Source organism: Lissotriton helveticus, chromosome 8 (assembly GCF_964261635.1).
Source record: "Lissotriton helveticus chromosome 8, aLisHel1.1, whole genome shotgun sequence".
NCBI classification, from domain to species: domain Eukaryota; kingdom Metazoa; phylum Chordata; class Amphibia; order Caudata; family Salamandridae; genus Lissotriton; species Lissotriton helveticus.
The window spans coordinates 298,599,729-298,619,907 of record NC_136069.1 but is presented as its reverse complement, the minus strand read 5'-3'; the positions used below and the strand labels follow the sequence as shown (position 1 = coordinate 298,619,907).

The following is a 20,179-nucleotide window of genomic DNA, read 5'->3' as shown; positions in this document are numbered from 1 at the left end:
GAAGCAAAGACTGTACCCCAAGTGTCACAGTCCTCCACATGTGGTGCGATCCCCATTGGAAGGCAGATAGTCAGAATTCTGTGTTTCTCAGTAGGGGTAGTATCCGGAAATACTGCCTCTATTGGAGTGATTTTCTGTGCTAACCAGAATGGAATTTGTTCCCGTTTTATGGGTACTTTACCCAGACATGATTGTATGTTCTGTGGTGTGATTTTATTTGTGTTCCCCTGATGAGGGGTCAGCTGTGGAATTTTAATAGCTGGTTGGACTGTTGAAGTCCGCATTACATATTGGACTAATTGTCTATGTATTTTAATCAGTTGTTTTAGCTGTGCTAGAAGTTCTGATACTGACATTTGTTCGATGTCGGGATGTGGTGTGTAGCTGGCTAGAACCGGCCACGTTGCTCCTGGTCTACCTAGTGGACCGAGCCTGGTGATGTGATTATTATGTTTTAGGGCGCCTTTAAACCAGAGCAGGTGCTCTTGGTATTTTAGTGGTATTTCCACCTCCTCGAAAGGAGTGTACTCATCCGGAGGTTCCTCTATTTTATAATAGTGGAACTCTTTTGTGACAGCGTTTGCCGCTGGAAAGTTTATCCATGAATAGAATACCTCTGTCTGCCGATATTCGTGTGCCTCAATTACGCATATGACTGTACCACCTCTTGGTGTTAGTCCATTTTCTATAAGTTTAAGTGTTATAGTTTTTCTTATGCTGACCGGGATGATTATTGCATCCGGGTCCTGCTGTAGGAGACTTGTGTCTTCCGCTAGTAGTTGAGCTGCTAATCTAGCTGTCTCCCTATCTCCTTCACCGTCTGACATTTTACTGACAGGAAGGTTTTTGTTGCAGATCAGGTTTCCAAGGAAACAAAGATTAGGTGCACAATATTTTGGAACACTGTATCCTTCAACGTTGAATAAACCAAAAAACCATACATAGGAGTCTCCTCCTACTAAGTTTGGCGGATTTTTAACCTTTGACCCACTCCAGACGTCTTTGGAGTATTTATGGGAGAAAGGGTCTGTGTGAAAAAGCACGACTGAGTTACTCTAATGCCTTGCGTTAGATTTATCGCCTTACCAAACGTTGGGCGCCATGTAGTGTAGTTCCTATATTCCCAATAGGCTCTGCGCATTGGAATAATATCTTCAATAGTATAGACGTAGGACAGAGGTTAACTAGGTCTTCTACTGACGATATTAGACTTAAGTTTTGTGTGCCAGCTAGCTCAGAGTTCACTAGAACCTTTCTCGAATAGGCGAGGAGGAGTTTAACCTCCCTGGATAGACAAGAAGGGATTTAGTTTCTGACAACCATAGAACATGACAACTTTGCTCTCCCTGATCAAGAGTATATCTCTAGAGTCGTGTGAAAACAAAAGACAGCTATTTTACTCAGTCAATACGTGCATACTTAGTTTCACCAGATTGTAGAGAAAAGAAGAGACGGGCGTTTTCAATAAAAGGTGTTATTTATTGATCAGTCTCTTTTCTCATACAAGAGAAATGAATCGCTACAATTGTAATACTTATAGTTAAGTAAAGTGCATACAGTAAAAGCAGGATTATAAAATAATACTGTAAAAGCATTGATATGGTTTCTTAGCCATATTTTACTTTAAAATGGATAAAAGATATACATACATATATACATTGACTAATCGTACTCAACTGGTGCTTCTAACTACGCCTACCCCGGTGTACCTGACCTAAGCCTAATACATGGGAGGGAGTAAGTAAGTAGCAGTTTAAGTTAAGTTTGTTTTGCCAAGAGTCTGACTCAAGAATTCTCTGCAAGGGGTTAGTCAGTTCAGTATCTGGGATTTAGAAGGCAGGAGGGCTGGTATCTCTTTCTCAGGACTCGGTATCCCAGTTACCCGTGAGGGCAAGCTGGAAACGCTGGAGGCTGGATTCCTCAGCAAGAGAAAAGACAGCGTCTTCCTCAGCGCGTCAAAAGGGGAGGGGCAGCGTCCGTGGGCTCTCGCATCAGCTGGGCTCTCCGGCAAGTAGTCGCTGCTCCAAGCTCATCACCACCGTGTCTTTACTTAGGGCAGTGTCGGTATATTTATACCTGAGAGGTGCCGGGTTTGACGTAAGGATGGACATAAGACGTCAATTAAGAACTGGTCATTCTTACATTCTTTACAGGAGTTCTCGAACGAAATCAAAACAATAGCAGCGGGGATTTCCCAAGGTTTGCTGGAGGCTTGGTTTGTTTAGAGAACTCGGTGTGCTTTCTAGGGGGCTGGAGGAATAGTGCTTGCTTAATGTGACAGCATGCGCTATGACTAATTTATGAAACTGGTTTCTGTGCCGTTGTAAGGATTATAGTGATTTATAACCGGACAAGGGTCAGAAATTGGAGTATCGATACAGGTCTCTAGATAAACACACTACAAGGGGAGGAATGCCTTCAGTGCCAGACGAATCGCCCTGAGCTCCAACAGGTTGATGTGGAGCCGGGTCTCCGCCGGAGACCAGAGGCCTCTGATCTCTGCCTCTCCCATGTGGCCTCCCCAGCCCTGGAGGGACGCGCCCGTCACAACCACGTGCTCCGGTTGGGGAAGGGAGAGGGATCTGCCGTTGACCCAATCGCGGTCCGTAAGCCACCACTGCAGCTGTCTCGCAGTGCCCTCCGAGATCAGGACGTGGTCGGATAGGTTGCCCTGATGCTGGGCCCACTGAAACTTCAGGTCCCACTGCAGAGCCCGCATCCGCCACCTGGCGTGATGCACCAGTAGGATGCAGGAGGACATCAGCCCCAGAAGCCGCAGCGTCAACCTGACCGAAACCCGGGATAACGGCTGAAAGATGGGAATCAGAGCCTGAATATCCCGGACCCGCTGTTCGGGCGGATAAACCCGAAACCGCGCCGAGTCAGAACCGCTCCGATGAAGAGAAGCTTCTGAGAGGGGCACAGGTGTGACTTCGGCACATTGATGGAGAACCCCAGCCGGTGCAGGAGGTCTGCCGTCGTTTGGAGGTGGCTGACGACTGTCAGGGGCGAGCCCGCCTTCAACAACCAGTCGTCGAGGTAGGGGAAGACTGAAACCCCTAACCTGCGCAGATGAGCTGCAACCACCGCCATCACCTTTGTGAACACCCGTGGGGCGCTGGTAAGGCCGAAGGGGAGCACGGTAAACTGAAAGTGCTCGTGGCCAACCATGAACCGCAGGTAGCGCCGGTGGGCAGGCAGGACGGGAATATGAAAGTAAGCGTCCTGCAAGTCCAACGCTACCATCCAGTCTCCTGGGTCCAGGGCAGCCAGGACCTGAGCCAGTGTCAGCATCTTGAAATTCTCTTTCCGGAGGAAGCCGTTGACGTTCCTTAGGTCCAAGATAGGGCGTAGGCCCCCTTTGCCCTTCTTGGGTACCAGAAAGTAGTGGGAGTAGCAACCACACCCTACTTCTGGCCCAGGAACGCGCTCGATGGCCCCCTTGGCCAAGAGGGCCGTAACTTCCTCCTGCAGACGTCGCAAATGATCCCCCGATACACGGTGGTTCTGCGGTGGCATGGCTGGAGGAGTCGCCTCGAAGGGGAGGGAGTAGCCCCTTCGGACGATTTGCAGCACCAACCTGTCCGACGTGACAGTGCACCAGTGGAGGTGGTGATGGCGAACCCTTCCCCCCACTGGCGTCACATGGGCCTGAAAGCACGGACTAGGAGGGTTTTGAGGCGGATGCTGCGGGGGAAGATGTGGACTGACCTCGCCGCTACCCCCGACCGCCCGGACGGCGGTTCCTACGGCCACCACCGCGTTGGGTATTGCCCTGCGGAGCGTGGCTGGCGGCGCGCGTGGGCGCACCCCTTCCGTGGCCACGAATGGAGTGATAGGCAGCCGATTGCTGGCACGGGCCCGAGAGGCCCAAGGACTTGGCCGTAGCCCTGGAGTCCTTAAAGCGCTCAAGCGCATGGTCTGCCTTGTCGCCAAAGAGGCGACGGCCATCGAACGGCATGTCCATGAGTGTGCTCTGGACATCTGCCGAGAAGTTGGCGGACCTCAGCCAGGCGTGGCGTCTGACCGCCACCGTCGTTGCCATCGCTCTACCTAGCGAGTCGGTGGTATCCAGCCCACACCTGATGGAATACTTGGCTGCATCCCGGCCCTCCACAAGGGCTTGGCCGAGTTTGGCCCGTACCTCCAACGGACACTCTGGCAGCACTTCCGCGACCTTATCCCACACAGAGTGGGTGTAACGTCCCAAGAGGCAGGCGGGGTTGGAAGACCGCAGGCCTAGACTAAGGGATGAGAAGATCTTCTTCCCATACTGGTCATACCTCTTAGATTCCCTGTCCGGCGGGGCCGACGGGAATGCGGTCTGGGAATTGGAGGCCTGGATGATCAGGCTCTCGGGGGTAGGGTGGGAGGACAGGAAACATGGGTCGCCCGGGGCTGGGCGGTTGCGTCTGGCCACGTTCCTATCTACGGGCGAACCCGTAGCGGGCTTGGACCAAGTGCCCAGAAGAATGTCGGTCAAGGCCTCATTAAAGGGCAGCAGAAGCTCGGCCGAGCTTGACTGCGGTTTAAGGACCTCAGTGAGGAGGTTAGTCCTCACGGCCGCGACAGGGAGCTCAAGGCCCAAGGCCTTGGCAGCCCTCATCAGCACCACACTATATGTTGCCCCCTCCTCCGAAGCCACGGTAGGAGGGGAGACAAAACCAGTGTCTGGAGAGGTGTTCAGGCCACTGGCCTCCCCCAGGTCTCCTGTCCAGTCCTCATGAGACTGACACTCTCTGGTCAGAGGGTCTTCAGACCCCTCCCAGTCCTCTTCATCACCCATCTCCTGAAATTCAGGGATCTCAACCAATGGGGCCTGTTCATAAAAGTGAAATTCACCAAACGACGTCTGGAGCGGCGCCCATCGGGGCCGTTCCGACGGCTGAACAGGAACGAAGGCAGGACCGGGGCCGGCGCCGCCCAAGGACGGCGCCCGGAGGCGACACCTGAGGGTCCGACGCCGGGGAGGTCGACAGATCCACCGGCGACGAACCAGATCCCGAAGGAGGACCAGCGGCGTCCTGCGGCGCCGGGCCCGAAGGCGCCGGCGGCGTCGGAACAACTGGACCCCTCGGCACCGGGCCCGAAGGCGCCGGCGGCGTCGGGATAATGGGGGCCTGCGGCGCCAGGGCCGGAGCCGCTGACCCGCTAGGGCCCCCAGACGGGTCCGCTGGGCCCGGAGGCGCCGCGGAGCCTGTCGGAGGAGAGAGTTTCCTCATGGCCATGAGGAAGCGCTCGATCTCCTCCTGCGACGCGTTCAGCCCAGGGACCGGAGGGTGTGGAGCTGCACGCGGCGCCCCTGACTCCGGCGGAGCCGCGTGGGCGGTGTCACCCGAACCCCCGGCCGCATCGCGCGAGCGTCGGGGGGAGTTCGAGGAGCGATGACGCCGCTTGGACTTCTTGTGCCTCTTACCTGACGACGACTTCGACCCGGAGGAGTGCGGCCTACTCTCGGAGCTGTGGTGGCTCCGAGCCCGCGACCTGTCCCTCGACCTCCCATGGGATCGGGACCTCTCACGGCGCAGGACCGACTGCCGGAGTTCGAGGCGCCTACGGGACCGCTCCCGCCTGGCTTTCGAGGAGAGGGCCCGGCAGTCGGAGCAGGCCTTGTCGTCGACGCCCAAACAAGATAAACACACGCGGTGAGGATCCGTGACCGACATCAGACGGTCGCAATCGTCACAGTGCTTGAAGCCGGGCATCCCTACGGCACCGTTCGGAGTCGAGAGACTTCGAAAAGCAATCAAAAATTATCAAAAAAGTTAGTCAAAAAATGACTAGGGTTACTGCTTTTTCCAGATCTGCACTTGCTGGCGCGGAAAAAAGAAGAACTGACGTCAGCACGCGGAGGCGGCGTCTAAGTACTCCGACGACGTCATCACGGCGCCCACGACGCCGACGACGGACGCGGAGCCGCAGACGACGCCTACCGACGCACAAGGGTACTGCTACGCAAAAATTTCCGGATCCAGTCTGACGCCTGGGGATATTCTAAGGTAAGGAATATAATACTAACGTCTCTCTTTCAGATTCGAGGTGTCCTTAACTGAATCTGATCATACATTGTTGATGGCTTCTGTTTGAGAGACCAACGTGGCATTTGAAGAGCAGCCTATGCCATCTGTAATCTGAGCAAAGTTCTGAGAGTGTCCTACCTGGGCTATGTAACTTCAGCACAATTAGCGGAATGGGCTGACCCATGTAGATCAAGATGGAATATTCTAGACTGTCAAGCGATATTGGTACAATCCTCACCTTAAAATAATAGCCAAAAATTCTTGTCGGTGCTGTACGACATGCCAAAGACAGAATGTGGGATAGGGAGTTGTAGTGACAAGGAGTTGGCCTAACGGCTAGGGCGCTCGACCTCGGAATCTGGGTTCGAGTCTCGGTAACTACGCCAAAACCTCCTGTGATTTTGGGCAAATCACTTAATCTCCCCGTGCCTAAAATGAAAGTGTTTCCTCATGTAACGTAACTGGAAAATATGTAAAGCGCTCTGATACCTGATTCGGTTTGGGTCTAGTTCGCGCTATATAAAACTCTGCAAAAAAAAAAAAAAAAAGGAGTCATACAGGAAGATCCAATGTCCCTTAAAACTGTCCCCAGATGAACTTTTTGGAAATGCCTCTATGTAACCAACTGAGGTATATATTAGTTGTGGTGTGCGTATTTTCCCTGTTGAGTTGAGACCTAACCCACCAAGAGATGTGATAGTCTGACAGTAGCCAAGCTGCTTCTGTGGGAATTGATACCACAATTTGGAATGGCAGTAGATTTGAATCAGATCAAGGGAATCCCTTCAAGAGCAAAGTGATGCAGCTACTATGTACAACCTTAGGGATCGATCAAATATTAAAGTACAGCTCCGGACTTGAAGCCTCTGGTATTTTAGATAGGGAAAATTAGATGATCAAGGCAAAATTAACTAAGGCATGCAAGTCTATGTCTCTCAATTAGCCAGGTGCATTCCCCTTGGTACTCATGAGGATTTGAAGCACTCTGCATTAGAACAGGACTCTCCAAACATGTAGTATTGATGGGAAGAGCAATGAGAAAACTTTGTCCCCGCAGCTTCATTGGAGAATGTCACAGATGACCTAGTTCAGTAGCAATGTAAAGAACTTGTGGTGCATTCTGTCTTTCACTAAGATGACATTGCAACATCAGCCCTGAGGACTGCCCCCGCCATGACCTGAACCTAACAGATTTGGTTCACCTGAGAAGACACTTGCAAATCGTTCCGGGAAGAACTTTAGCGAAGGCCAGACCACGTCATCCTAGTAACGAACTGTGGTGTAAAATGTGCAGGCTTGGCTAACTGCATTCAAGCTTCATATAAAAAGAGAGAAGGACGAGAAGAGGACGAAGGGGAGCTAACATCCTCTAATTTCTTAAGTCCACCTCGATTTCAAGTTTCTGAAGCATCAGAAGATGAGAGAGAGTTGCTAAGGGATAGTTGTCATGAGAATGTGATGCGGTGGGTCAAGATGGGAGCAAGTCATGCAGTTGAATGATAGGAAAGGGTGAAATAAAAAGTAAATTTTTAAAAATACATAGTTATAAGGAGGAATAATGCTATGATGTGCTAACATAGCACCATTCACATATGAATGTAATGTTTGAGCTTAAAATCAAGTGTCGAATTCTATTACAATCTGCTTGGACTGGATGAATACCAGACGGCTTCTGACAACACATTTTTCTACTAGTATGGAGGGTCATGCTCACACTTATAAAGACAGATTAATGGCACTCTTTGTGGGTAAAGCAGGAAGACTAAAGAAGGGTTCTAATAAATTACATCTTTAGCACCTAAGTTCTATTCAACACAACTCCGTACCTACTTGGCAAAACGAACTGTGATAAATTGCTTGGCAAAGTAGCACAAAGGAAACCAATTACATTTTGTTAGCAGTATCTTAATGCTTAGATACTATGCTTCAAAACAATTTGGTCACACAACATATAAAATAAGTGCATGAACCTTACCTTGCTAGCTCAGTGAAAACTAATGCATCCCTAAGGGAGACAGGCATGTCGCTAGTGATTTTGTTGGTTCTTGGTTTTTTCAAATCTACAATAAGTTTTCCATTTTCTTCTTTGAAAACTTTCATTAGAACTGCTTTGTTATTTACCATTTTCAGAAACTCTTCTTTTACTTCCTCTTTCCAGCCAATTACCTAAACATGCATAAAACAAAAAAAAGTTCTGGAACTTTTTATATTCAAGCAATCAAATAAACATTTTGTTAAAGACCTGGAAAAATACAGTTTCAAAAGCTTATGAAAGTAACTTCAGTCCCTTATTAAAACAAGAAAACCTTAAAACATAGTTATCACGTGTTGGGACACCTCCAGTAGTTCCAAAGGAACCTGAAGTAAAATCCTAGTTTGGTAGGTGCCTGTTTACCTTAGCGCAGATTATATTCCCAAGCAGCAAAGATCAAACAAACACAAATCATTCAGAGAAAAAGAAATTTTAGATACTGCAAAAAGAGTTTAAGAGGCTACAGGATTACTTTTTAACTGGCAGGAAGATTTTATCCTCTATAAAGATAATTAGCAAAAGCAAATAGACAACTCTTCAAAGAATACCCTCTCATTACAAATTAATTATCAAAGAAGAGTCAGCTGAGTGGGTTGGTGGTTGAAAGTGCTGTGGTACATTTTAATAGTCCTTCGATTGTGGCACACGTTCTGGTCTCCTATTCTGCATTCAGGCTTTTTGACCCACCTGGTATCTGAGCCCTCATTTTGTTTTTGAAAATATTTTTTGTTATACAAGCCTGAGAGGTCTTGTGGCGCCCTTAGGCCCAATGTGTGCCAGATGCCTGGTGCCTTTGATAGAAACCTGATAGTTACAAGGCAGTCATTCTTGGGTCTCACAAATCGTTTTGTTCCTTAGAGTAGTTTAGAGCAGTGTGTTTGACTGGGTAAGCTTGATCCATCCTCACTACTCATGTTGACCCCTACTCCTCCATTGACTACCACTGAGTCAACCACTTTTTCCAAGTCCACCAACTCAACAACAGCCATCTCGGCAGCGAATCTTAGGGGCTTGAAGCTACTGTTGTGGAATATTGCTGGGTTATCAGCTAAGTTCTTTGAGTCGCAAACTTGCCTGTTCTTTGTTGCCGCCGCCGCCACCGCCAAGAGAGTCATCTGGGCATTTGGGCATCCCGGCCGCGAGAGAGGACGCCGGCCGGGGACCACTAGGCCCAGCAGCCCCAGGGGCACACACGCCGTCCAAGCAGAAGCGGAGCGCCGGGAGGCGCTTAAGTAGTGCACAGTGCTCCCGCAGCGCGGGAGCTGCAAACTGACCTGGTGCCTGTTCTTTGTTGCCGCCAACCCGCTACCGCCAAGAGAGTCATCTGGGCGTCCCGGTCCCGAGAGATGACGCTGGCTGAGGACCACAAGGCCCAGCAGCCCCAGCGAAACACACAGCGCCCACGCAGAAGGGGAGCGCCGGGAGGCGCTTAAGTAGTGCACAGGGCTCCCGCAGCGCGGGAGCCGCAAATTTATGGTGCCTGTTCTTTGTTGCTGCCACCGCCAAGAGAGTCATCGGGGCATTTGGGCGTCCCAGTAGCGAGAGAGCACGCTGGCCGGGGCCAACAAGGCCCAGCAGCCCCAGCGGCACACACACAGAAGCGGAACGCCGGGAGGCACTTAAGTAGTGCACAGGGCTCCTGCAGCGCGGGAGCCGCAAACTTACCTGGTGCCTGTTGTTCTCTGTTGTCGCCACCACCAAGAGTCATCTGGGCATTTGGGCGCGCCGGTCCCGGCCGCGAGAGAGGACGCCGGCCGGGGACCACAAGACCCAGCAGCACAAACTCCGCCCACGCAGAAGCATAGCGCCGGGAGGCGCTTAAGTAATGCACAGGGCTCCCACAGCACGGGACGCTTACGAGCCAAGGGCTGGCCCATCTGCGCCCGTCCAAGACCTTTGGAGGCCAGGCTGGGCCACCCCCCTGAGAACCTGGTTACGGGACTTTCACACGACGCCAGCGGTAAAAGCTTGGTATTGACATTGTTATATATTACCTTATATACTTGTGATCATATATTCCCGCAATGACTAAGCAGGACTCTTGACGCTTTTTTACAGAGGGAAGAATCGATCTTAATTAAGGAGATTCAACTCACTGAACGCAGGCTATCACTCAAACCCCTCCCTTTCCAGAATAGACTCTCCTTAACTCCAGTACTTGTTGAATCTAGTGTAATGACCACTCATGAGGCAGTTTCTCCTCAAACTAGCCCGCTACAACGACATGATCCAGAGTTCGTGATAGAGGATTTTCCTTGTATTCTCTCGTCTGGCATAGAGCATAGACCTGCTAGGTCTAAAGTCAGTACTAGAGGCCAGAAAGCCAAAGCAAGTAGAGATCATATTGCTGAACCACCTCCAAAAAAAAGAAAGTCGAGGACCATGCAAACAGTATAAACCTGTGAAAAGAACATATGGGAAGAAATTGAGAACCACCACAGACGCAAGAGAACCTAACAAAGGCCCCTCCAATGCTAATAATAATACCCCACTTACGGTGACAGGGAAGATTGTGGGCAGCATTCAAGAGGAGAACTTCTGGGGTAGATTGGTGACAATGATAACAGTATTACTGGATCAATTTCTACAAAAAATATCAATGGTAGATACTAGGCTGACCAAGGTGGAGGAGATGGTAAGCCGTAAATCTTCGGTCCCATCGGTTGCTAATTCGAAGTCCAACCCAGGTCCGCCAAATAAGAGGGTGAAGGGTAGGGAGGACAGTCAAGTTGTAAGCGCTTCTGAATCTAGGCAAGTGCAAATCAGGTTTCCTACTGATATTACTCCTAGTACTTCTCATATTCCTATTCAAACTGGGCATCTCCTCCCTAAAACAGGACCTCCAATAGTAGAACTTAGTAATGCAGCTAATACAGAAAGTGGAGTATTAGGCGCTGTGAGAAGTTGGCCTGATATATAGTGCTCACTATTCTAGTGATCACTTTGTATCATACCAAACAACCCTTATTGATGATTGGTTGTAAGTCAACCTTATTAGACCAGCTATCCTAGTAGCATGGACACGAGCAGTCTTCAGGCTAAACTCTAGAGGGCGTGTTAAGCCAGCTGTTTTACCATCACATATACCCCTTGAACACCAAGTGAAAGGACACCACACAAGTGGTTATGAAAATAAAGGATATTTATTTATAACAAGACTACCCTGAACTCTTTATGAGTCAGGGAGCTAAGCACAATACAAAACTCTTAAGAAAATACTTCAAGTTGCACAATTTACACAAATGCCCGAGGGGCACGAAAAACCATATACACAAAAAGTGGAATGCGAACTACTAGCAGGTAAGTAACGAGATCCAGAGGCTTCAGGATCGCTAGGACTACACCACTGAACCCTAAGGTTAGGAGCAGGAGGCCTAGGGAGATCGGGTGCAGAGTGTGCACTCTCACGCGGGATGCGGGAAGAAGTCTATGGATGCTAGCGTTTCTAAAGTTACTGTTTCCGGACGAATCCGACTAGGTAGACTGAAAACGACAAAGGATCTGGACACTTGGATAGTGAACCTGTGCTGGAGTACCGAATTACTCAAATTACCTAGCCCAGGGGCCGCGGCTGCATAGGGTTCAAAAGACGTCGGGAATCCTCGTTGAAGTCTATGGAGCCTGAAAGAAGAAGTTGCTGGCAGGCGACCAGTGAAGAAGTTTGGTGTGATCCAAGGCTGGATCAGTGAAGGAGACGACCTGAAAGCAGAGGGGACTCAGTTCTTAATCACTAGCCAGTGATTATGTGGGCACCAGGAGGGCACCGGATGAAGTCACCTCGACCAGGTGAGTGGGCGACGCTGGACTCTGCAGTCACACGGGCTAGGAGGCGTTGTCGGCGTCCAGGCTGGAGGTGCGAGCTGTCCCACGAGGCTGTCGGCTGTCGGCGATGCTGGACTCAGGATTTGAGCAACAAACCATGGCAAAGGCAAGCCCACGCGGTGGAGTCAAGATGGCGTCTGGAGTGGACCAGGAGGGTCCAGGGCACTTCTTGTTGGACAGGAAGCAAGGGCCAGTCTAGGGGACCTAGACCAGCAGTGAAAACGTCGTGGTACGTCGTCAAGAGGGTCACTAGCCAACGGGCAAGTGACCGGACAACGTGGCAAGCAGCAAAGAAGCAGAAGGGCCCCACGCAGATCTCGTGGATGCTGGAAGGCTGGACTTCGGTGCTGGAGCTGCTTAGGGTTAGGGCTTCTCAAACCCCAATGCACTTACTCGAGGGTCTCTCGGGGGTCGTGCTGATGAAGCGTCGTGCAGGTCTTGAAGATGGCCGGTCCCACGGGTCTCGTCACACCCACGAATCTCAGCTGGGCTGGATGATGTAGGTAGAGGTCAGAGATGGCAGGGAATCCGGGTCTCGTCGAGCTGGGCAGTCTTGATCCGGAGGATGGACGTGCAGCAAACCGCAAGAGCTTCGATGGTGCCTGCTGGTGCAGGGTGGCTACTCCTTAGCCACAAGGGAGAGTCTTCAGAGAAAGTCAAGAGTTCCTTTCGTGGAATGTAGTTCAAGATTCAAGATTATCTAATTTGGGAAGGGGGCCTGCTCCTACCTTTATCCTAAGAAAAGGGGCTGGCACGCGACTAAGTCCTGCCCTGTGGGTGGGACCAGGAGGGGGGTGGTTACACCCCTCTCCTTTGTCCGGTCTCTCCCCAGCTCAGGGGCTGGTGTGCCCCAGGAACTGGTTTGAGCCGGCATATGCACAGTGAGCACCAGGGTGCCACTTGCAGTCACCTTCCTTTCAGCTTTGCCTACCTGGGATACACAAAATCCTGTCTGGGATGGTGCTAGCACCGCCCCTGACAGGAAACCCTTTGTCCAGGCCTCCGTTGCTGGAAGGACTCCCAGCAGCAGGAGGGCAGACTTGTGTCTCGGTGGCAGCATCCATTTTGTGGAGCTGAGGCTGTGTCTGACTTTTAACCGGGGTTCACAGTTACATACATGTCGTGTCCCTCTAGAAGGGTGGAATGCTAACTCCGTCGCCAGAATTGGCGAGGGGTTAGTATTCCAATTCGTATGACACCTTACTCGACATGTTTTGATAATGCTATACTAAAGTTAGCATTTAACCGCAAGGATTATAATGCACTTAAGAGTATATGGTATAGCGTTATCATGGAACAGCTATCAGGACTTGGTTCCGCAAGCTGCAAATGGGCTCAGCTCATGCCAGAGCACCATCTCACATAATTCCAAGCACTCTGCCTTCAGGATTGATAAGGCCTGCCATAGGAGTGACTGATAGGAATACATGTGTCCATTTTAGGGTTAGATATAGGAATACTATATCTAAAGCAAAGGGTGTTTACACCACCTTGCCCCAGCTGTCGTGCAGCCAGTTGTGTCTGTTTGGGTGGCCAGCCAGGGGTGGCATAATACATGCTTCAGCCCCTGGTAGGCCCTGGGTACACCTATGCCCTGGATACCTAAGGTATGCTGTACAGGGACTGATAAGGTGGCCCAGTACCAATTGGTAAAATGCACCTAAGGTACATGGTTGTAATTTAGAGAGAGAACAGCTAGGCTGTGGTCTGATTAGCAGGCCCACAGCCAGGGGAAGTCGTAAACCAGTGAAGCAAAAAGCAAAAATCTGGGGTGGCCATGGGATTGCAGACCCCACTCTCCTACAGGCGCTAAGCCGCCGGGACAGAATGAAGAAGAAGATTTAGAGAGAGATATAAATAGCCAAGATCATCGAGGCAGGCCAACGAAATTAACACAAAATCTAAATTTGCCCCCTGAAGCAACCCTGTAAACGGTTATCTTGACAAATGTACCTCTTTTACCACATAATGCCTTTGAACACTGGTCGACCCTGAAGAACAAGTCATTACACTTCTTTGGTTTAAGGACTGGAATACCCTCTTCTCAGAATTCAAAATGGTACGAAGAATAGGGTGGGTGGGTCCCTCGGCAAAAACTTTACGTGGTGATTGTGTTGTGCTAACTTTTGGTTTGCCAACTCTGGTGCGTGCAATTCTGGATAGGAGAAGCACTGGGTCAGTCAACTCTAACGACATAAATATTCTCCCTCTTGGTTAATTTTACCAACCACCAACGTACTTTAAATTTTGTTGGCCCCCATTTGAAGGAGGAGATTTTATAGGGAATAGGGAGTTTAGATTACGGGCTCCAGTGAGTAATCGCTTTGATGCTTTGAACCTACAGGAAGACGTTGACTGACTGGCTTTGGGACACATGTCCAACCCAACCCCGTACTAGGCTGTTCCAAAGGAAGAGTAAGCCCTGACTGACCCGGGTAGGAAATGACTGCCCTTTTAGCCCCATTAATGGTTGCCACAGGGATGAGGATTCAGGCACGAGAGCTTGAACTGCGGAAATACTTCCTAACCCTGTAAGCTGTCCAAACTTATTTCAGTCACACTGTGATGTTGCTGAGGATCCACTGGGGACAGCAATTCCTACTATTGCCTTAGATAGTGGCAAATCAGCTTTTTGTCATATTGCTTCTTGGAACATTGCAGGTATCCGTTCCAAGTTAGGCAACCACTTGTGGTGGGATTTTGTTTTACAAATTGATATTTTAGGTTTTCTAGAAACATGGTCGAAAGAGGCGATCCATATGAATGGGTATAGGACCTACCATACCCTAGCAATAGATGGCCTGAGTGGGAGGGCCAAGGGTGGTCTTGCACCTATATATTGAGTGCTTTGAAGATAAAGGAAATAACTATGTGTGCTAAGTATTATCAAATACTTATATTGGATATAGAAGTAATACACTGCATAGTCCTAACTAATTTTTATAATAACATCCCCCAAGCAGAAGTAGGAACTGTTATAAAGAATATTACAAAACTGTTGAAATCTGCTGGTAAAAGTAAGGCGAAAGATATGACAATACTACTGGCAGGTGATTTTAATTGTGAGCTATGTGCCAACGACGCAGAGGACAACTTATGTGGGATCTTAATTGAAGGGGGGGGGGGGTATGTTCATCCCATTTTCAGCATTCTGCCTTAGGGGAGCAACTTAATGGATTATTTTTTTCCCTTGATTTGGGTTTTGTCAACTATTTGTACCCAGTACCTGTCTCTATGCCCTGGAGTTTTAGAGGTAGGGGCCTATTTTCTGCCATAGACTAGGTTTTATTGTCAAGTAACTATGCGCATGGTCTCTATTCATTTTATGTCTCAGAGAACTCCCTTAGCGATCACTTTCCTTTGTGCTTGTCAATTATAATAGCCTCAGTTAAATGGTTAAATCAAGCACAAATGACCAGTTGTTAGAAAAGATAGCTATTGGGAGTGTAAATGGTTTTTCTCTGAGCTGGTCCATGGTAGATCAGGTAGCGATAATTAAGACAGTGGTGGCTAGATGTAAATTTGCCATTGAGACATGTTTGTCCGAAACAGCCACCACAGATACTATTTTTGCCTCATTCTTGGTGATATTCAAAACTATAAAAGAATCCCTCCTCACGCGTAAAAATAGTAACCAACATGTGAGTGGATGGTCTGACTCCAGGTGTACTCCAGCATATTCGCACCTAAAAAGGGAGTTACACAAATCCCCAAGAAACCTGGTCGATCTGAGGACTGCCAGATGGGAATACAAACAAGTAACTAAGGGTAGGAAAAACACCTTGAAGAAGAAGGCTTGGGAGGTATTACACATGGCCTCAGTGGCGAACAATAGTTTGGCAGTTTGGAAGGCTGTCAAAACACATTTTCTCTCATGTGAGGCTGGCCCAACCATTGAAATAGCTATTAGTGAGGATCAATTGATTGAACGCTTTTCAAGAGTATATAACGGCGAAAGAAATCCTGACATGACAGGTAGTAATGTTCAGGAAGATTACAACTTGAACCTACCTCATCATTACTCTGACCTGTTGTTCACTCTAGATGAAGTGGAGCGGGCACTCACTAAAAGTCAGGGAGGGAAGGCCCTGGACCAGATGGGGGTCCCCGTAGATTTGTTTAAATCAAATTATCCTCTGTGGGGGCCCATCATAGCCCAGGGGCTTACTGCCAGCTGCAGGGCCGGACTGTGAACTGAAAGCAACCCTGGCAAACTTTGCCCAACCAGCCCCCATCAGGCTTGTAGCGAGCGAGTTCGTCAACTACTTGGGGGGGTTTGGGGTGTCTCCCCCCAAGAAAAGTTTGGAAAATGACAGACCAAAATGGTGAATTTTACAGCACCTAGGCACTGACCCAGGCCTGGTCACACCAGGCCAGAAAGCATGAAAACGTCACACCTAAGCACCCAGGCCAGAAAGCATGGAAACGTCACACATAAGCACCCAGGCTGCCACTGCCAGAAGACATGGAAATGTCTCACATGGGACCCTAGCCAGCAAGCATGAAATATTCACACAAAGGCACCCAGGCCAGTGGCACTGGCACACTTTTCAGAGTGTGGGTGCTGCCATCAATGTCGCCTGTACATCACTGAAGTCATCATGGGATTGTAAAAAATTCAAGAATCAGACAAAGAACAAGGGTAGCAATTGAGCCTTGCCTATTGCGGGACATATTTATTTATTTATTTATTTATTTATTTTTTGCAATTTTTAAAGCGCTGCAATTACCCATGGGTGTCTCGGCGCTAAGAACTAAAATCTAATTAGCCAGTGATTAAGCGTTGAGACAATGAATAAAAGTGATGTATAAAAGATGTCATTGGGAAAACAGCCAAGTCTTTAGCTGCTTTCTGAAGACAATCAATGATGGACTAATCTTTATATTAAGGGGAAGGGAGTTCCACAATTTCGCAGCTGCTATGGTGAAACATCTATCTCCCCAAGTCACTTTCCTTGTTCTAGGAATCTGAAGCATGTGAGCCGTGTTAGAGCGTAACGTTCTAGGGGTTGCCAAAGGTTTAAAGGAACTCCTCAGAAATCTAGGGCCCGTGTTGTTTATTGCCTTATAGACAATGCAAAGGGTCTTAAACTTCGTACGACTTCTGACTGGAAGCCAGTGCAGTTGGTCTAGGTGTCGAGAAACAGAGCTGTATTTGGGAATGCCCAATAGCACTCTGGCGGAGGCATTTTGTACTAGTTGCAGTTTGGAAATAACCTTTTTTTGAGCATTGAGGAAGAGGGCATTGCAGTAGTCAGTGCGAGAGAACACCAGTGTGGAAATAAGTGTTTTTCCCAAAGCTATGGGAAGATACGGTAAAAGTTTCTTTATTTTCCTTAAGATGTTAAAGGAAGATGAAACTACCGCATTCGCATGATGATGGAACAGGAGCTTGTTGTCAAATATCACTCCCAAATTTCTGACTTTACTAGCAGGTTGAGGTGGAGTTCCCAGTTCCTCAGGCCACCATGAAGGGGACCACAAAGGTTGAATATTTCCAAACAGCATAACCTCCGTCTTGGATGAATTAAGTTTTAAGCAGTTGGAAGCCATCCAACTGCTAATGGCCCTCATACCATTCTTAAAATTTGCTGCGACCGTGGGTCCGTCTTTGTGTATAGATAACACCAACTGAGTATCGTCAGCATATGTTGTCAAATTGATGTTATACTCTTTTATTACCCTCGCTAAGTCCGAAACATAGATATTGAAAAGGGTCGGACTTAGCGAGGAACCCTGAGGCACTCCACAGGGAAGGCTGAAGGTAGGTGAAGTAAAAGTGCCCAACTTGACAGCTTGTCTACGATCAGCCAAGAATGATGCAATGAGGTCCCTAGCTCTATGTTTAATGCCGATGGCCTCGACACGGCCGATCAGAGTTACATGATCGACCGTGTCGAAAGCCGCCGACAGGTCCAACAGAATCAAGACAGCCTGTCCACCCTTATCCATTGTGGCCCTGATTTCATCAGCCGCTTTGATCAGGGCAGTCTCTGTTCCGTGACCTTGCCGGAAACCGAATTGGGTTTCATCTAACAGGTCATTAATATGAATGTAGTCAGATAGTTGTTTATTCATGACCGATTCAAAGATCTTAGCTGGAAACGGCAGAGAGGCGATGGGACGATAATATAAAACTTAAAAGTATATGCCAAACCATTTAAATACACTGCACTCTGCATACTGCACCCTGCCTTATGAAAAGGGCTTGCGCTAGTGGTGACATCCTGGTGACATGTATAGTAAAAGGGAATATTTTTAGGCCTGGCAAAATGTTCCTTTTGCCAGGTCAAAATGGTAGTTTTACAACTGCACAGGCAGACTGCAATGACAAGCCCTGGCCTTGACACATATTTAAATAGGCTACTTACGTGGGTGGCACAATAAGTGTTGCAGGCCGACTAGCAGCATTTAATTCACAGTCCCTGGGTACATTTAGAAGGAAAATGCTACTTACCAGTATGCATCTGTTCTTGGCATGTAGAGCTGCAGAGTTGCACACTGTGCATAGATCGCCACCTAGTGTTGGGCCCGGATGTTTGCAGTTTGTTGTTGTCCTGAAAAGTTCTTTGGAAGTCACGAGATAGGGGACTCCTCCTTAGGACCACATTGCGCATGGTCATCCGCTCCATCCCCAGATTGTTTTTCGCTGTGAGAAGTTGGCCTGATATGCAGTGCTCACTATTCTAGTGATCACTATGTATCAGTCCAGACAACCCTTATTGATGATTGGTTGTAAGTCAACCTGATAGACCAGCTATCCTAGTAGCATGGATACGAGCAGTCTAAGGCTAAGACTCTAGAGGGCGTGTTAAGCCAGCTGTTTTACCATCACATTACCCCTTGAACACCAAGTGAAAGGACACCACACAAGTTGTTATCAAAAATAAAGTATATTTATTTATAACAGGACTACCCTGGCTCTTTATGAGACAGGGAGCTAAGCACACAACAAAACTCTTAAAGAAATACTGAAAGTCGCACAATATACACAAATGCCCGAGGGGCACGAAAAACCATATACACAAGAAGTGGAATGCGAAATTACTAGCAGGTAAGTAATACTTTTCTAGACTGTAGAAACGCTAGGCCTACAATGCTGAACCCTTGGATTAGAAGCAGGAGGCCTAGGGACGCCGTGTGCAGAGTGGGAACTCTCACACGTAATGCGGGAACGAGTCTATGGATACTAGCAATCACAAAGTTACGGTTCTCGGGCGAACCCGACTAGGTGGGTCGAAAACAAGAGTGGATCCGAACACTTAGGGTGTTGGACTATGCTGGAGCACCGGAGTACTTACCTAGCCCAGGGGCTGCGGCTGCATAGGGTTCAAGTTGCGTCGGAAACCCTTGTTGAAGAACCAGGAGCCTGAAGAAAGAAGTTGCTGGCAGGCGGCCAGTTTAGAAGTTCGTGGTGATCCAAGCCTGGATCAGGGAAGAAGAAGACCTGTAAGCAGAGGAGACCAAGTTCTGAATCACTAGCCAGTGATTTAGGTGGGCACCAGGATGGCACCGGACGAAGTCACCTCGACCAGGTGAGTGGGCGCTGCTGGGCTCTGCAGTCTCTCGGACCAGGAGGCGTTGTCGGCGACCAGGATGGAGGTGCGAGCTGTCCCACGAAGGTCTCTGCTGTCGACGTCGCTGGACCCAGGATTGGGGCAACAAGTCTTGGCAAATGCAAGCCCACGCGGTGGACTTGAAATGGAGTCTGGAGTGGACCAGGAGGGTCCAGGGTGCTCCTCTTTTGGAGGGGAGCAAGGGCTAGTCTGGAGCAACCAGCCCAGCGGTGTTTGTCGTCGTGAAGCGTCGTAAGAGGGCCACTAGCCAACGGGCAAGTGACCTGGACAACGCGGTGAGCAGCAAAGAGCAGAAGGGCCCCACGCAGATCTCGTGGATGCAGGGGGGCTGAACTTCGGTGCTGGAGCTGCTCAGGGTCGGGGCTTCTCTTACCCCAAAGCACTCAGTCGAGGGTCACTCGGTGGTCGTGCTGGACAAGCGTCGTGCAGTCTTCAAAGATGGCCGGTCCCTCGAGGTCTCGTCACACCCACGGATCACAGCTGGGCTGATGATGCAGGTTGAGGTCAGAGGTGCCAGGGAAGCCGGTTCTCGTCGAGCTGGGCAGTCTTGATCCGGAGGAGAGACTTACAGCAGACCGCGAGGCTTGGTTGGTGCCTGCTGCTGCAGGGTGACTACTCCTTAGTCACAAGGGAGAAATCTTAGGAAGAGTCTTGAGTTCCTCTCGTAGAAAGTCGGTTCAGGATTCAAAGATTGATCTAATTTGGAAGGGGGCCAGTTCCTACCTTTA

General features: G+C 49.2%; 1 protein-coding gene across 1 annotated transcript in view; it reads right to left on the bottom strand.

Annotated features, from left to right (window-relative positions):
• The window catches only part of RNF17 (ring finger protein 17), a 3,010,943-nt gene that overhangs the window by 1,865,246 nt on the left and 1,125,518 nt on the right, over window positions 1–20,179 (bottom strand). Inside the window, exon 18 of the mRNA XM_078657063.1 lies at window positions 7,996–8,186. Coding sequence (XP_078513189.1) covers window positions 7,996–8,186 — 191 coding nt within the window. The remainder of the gene's footprint in view (window positions 1–7,995; window positions 8,187–20,179) is intronic.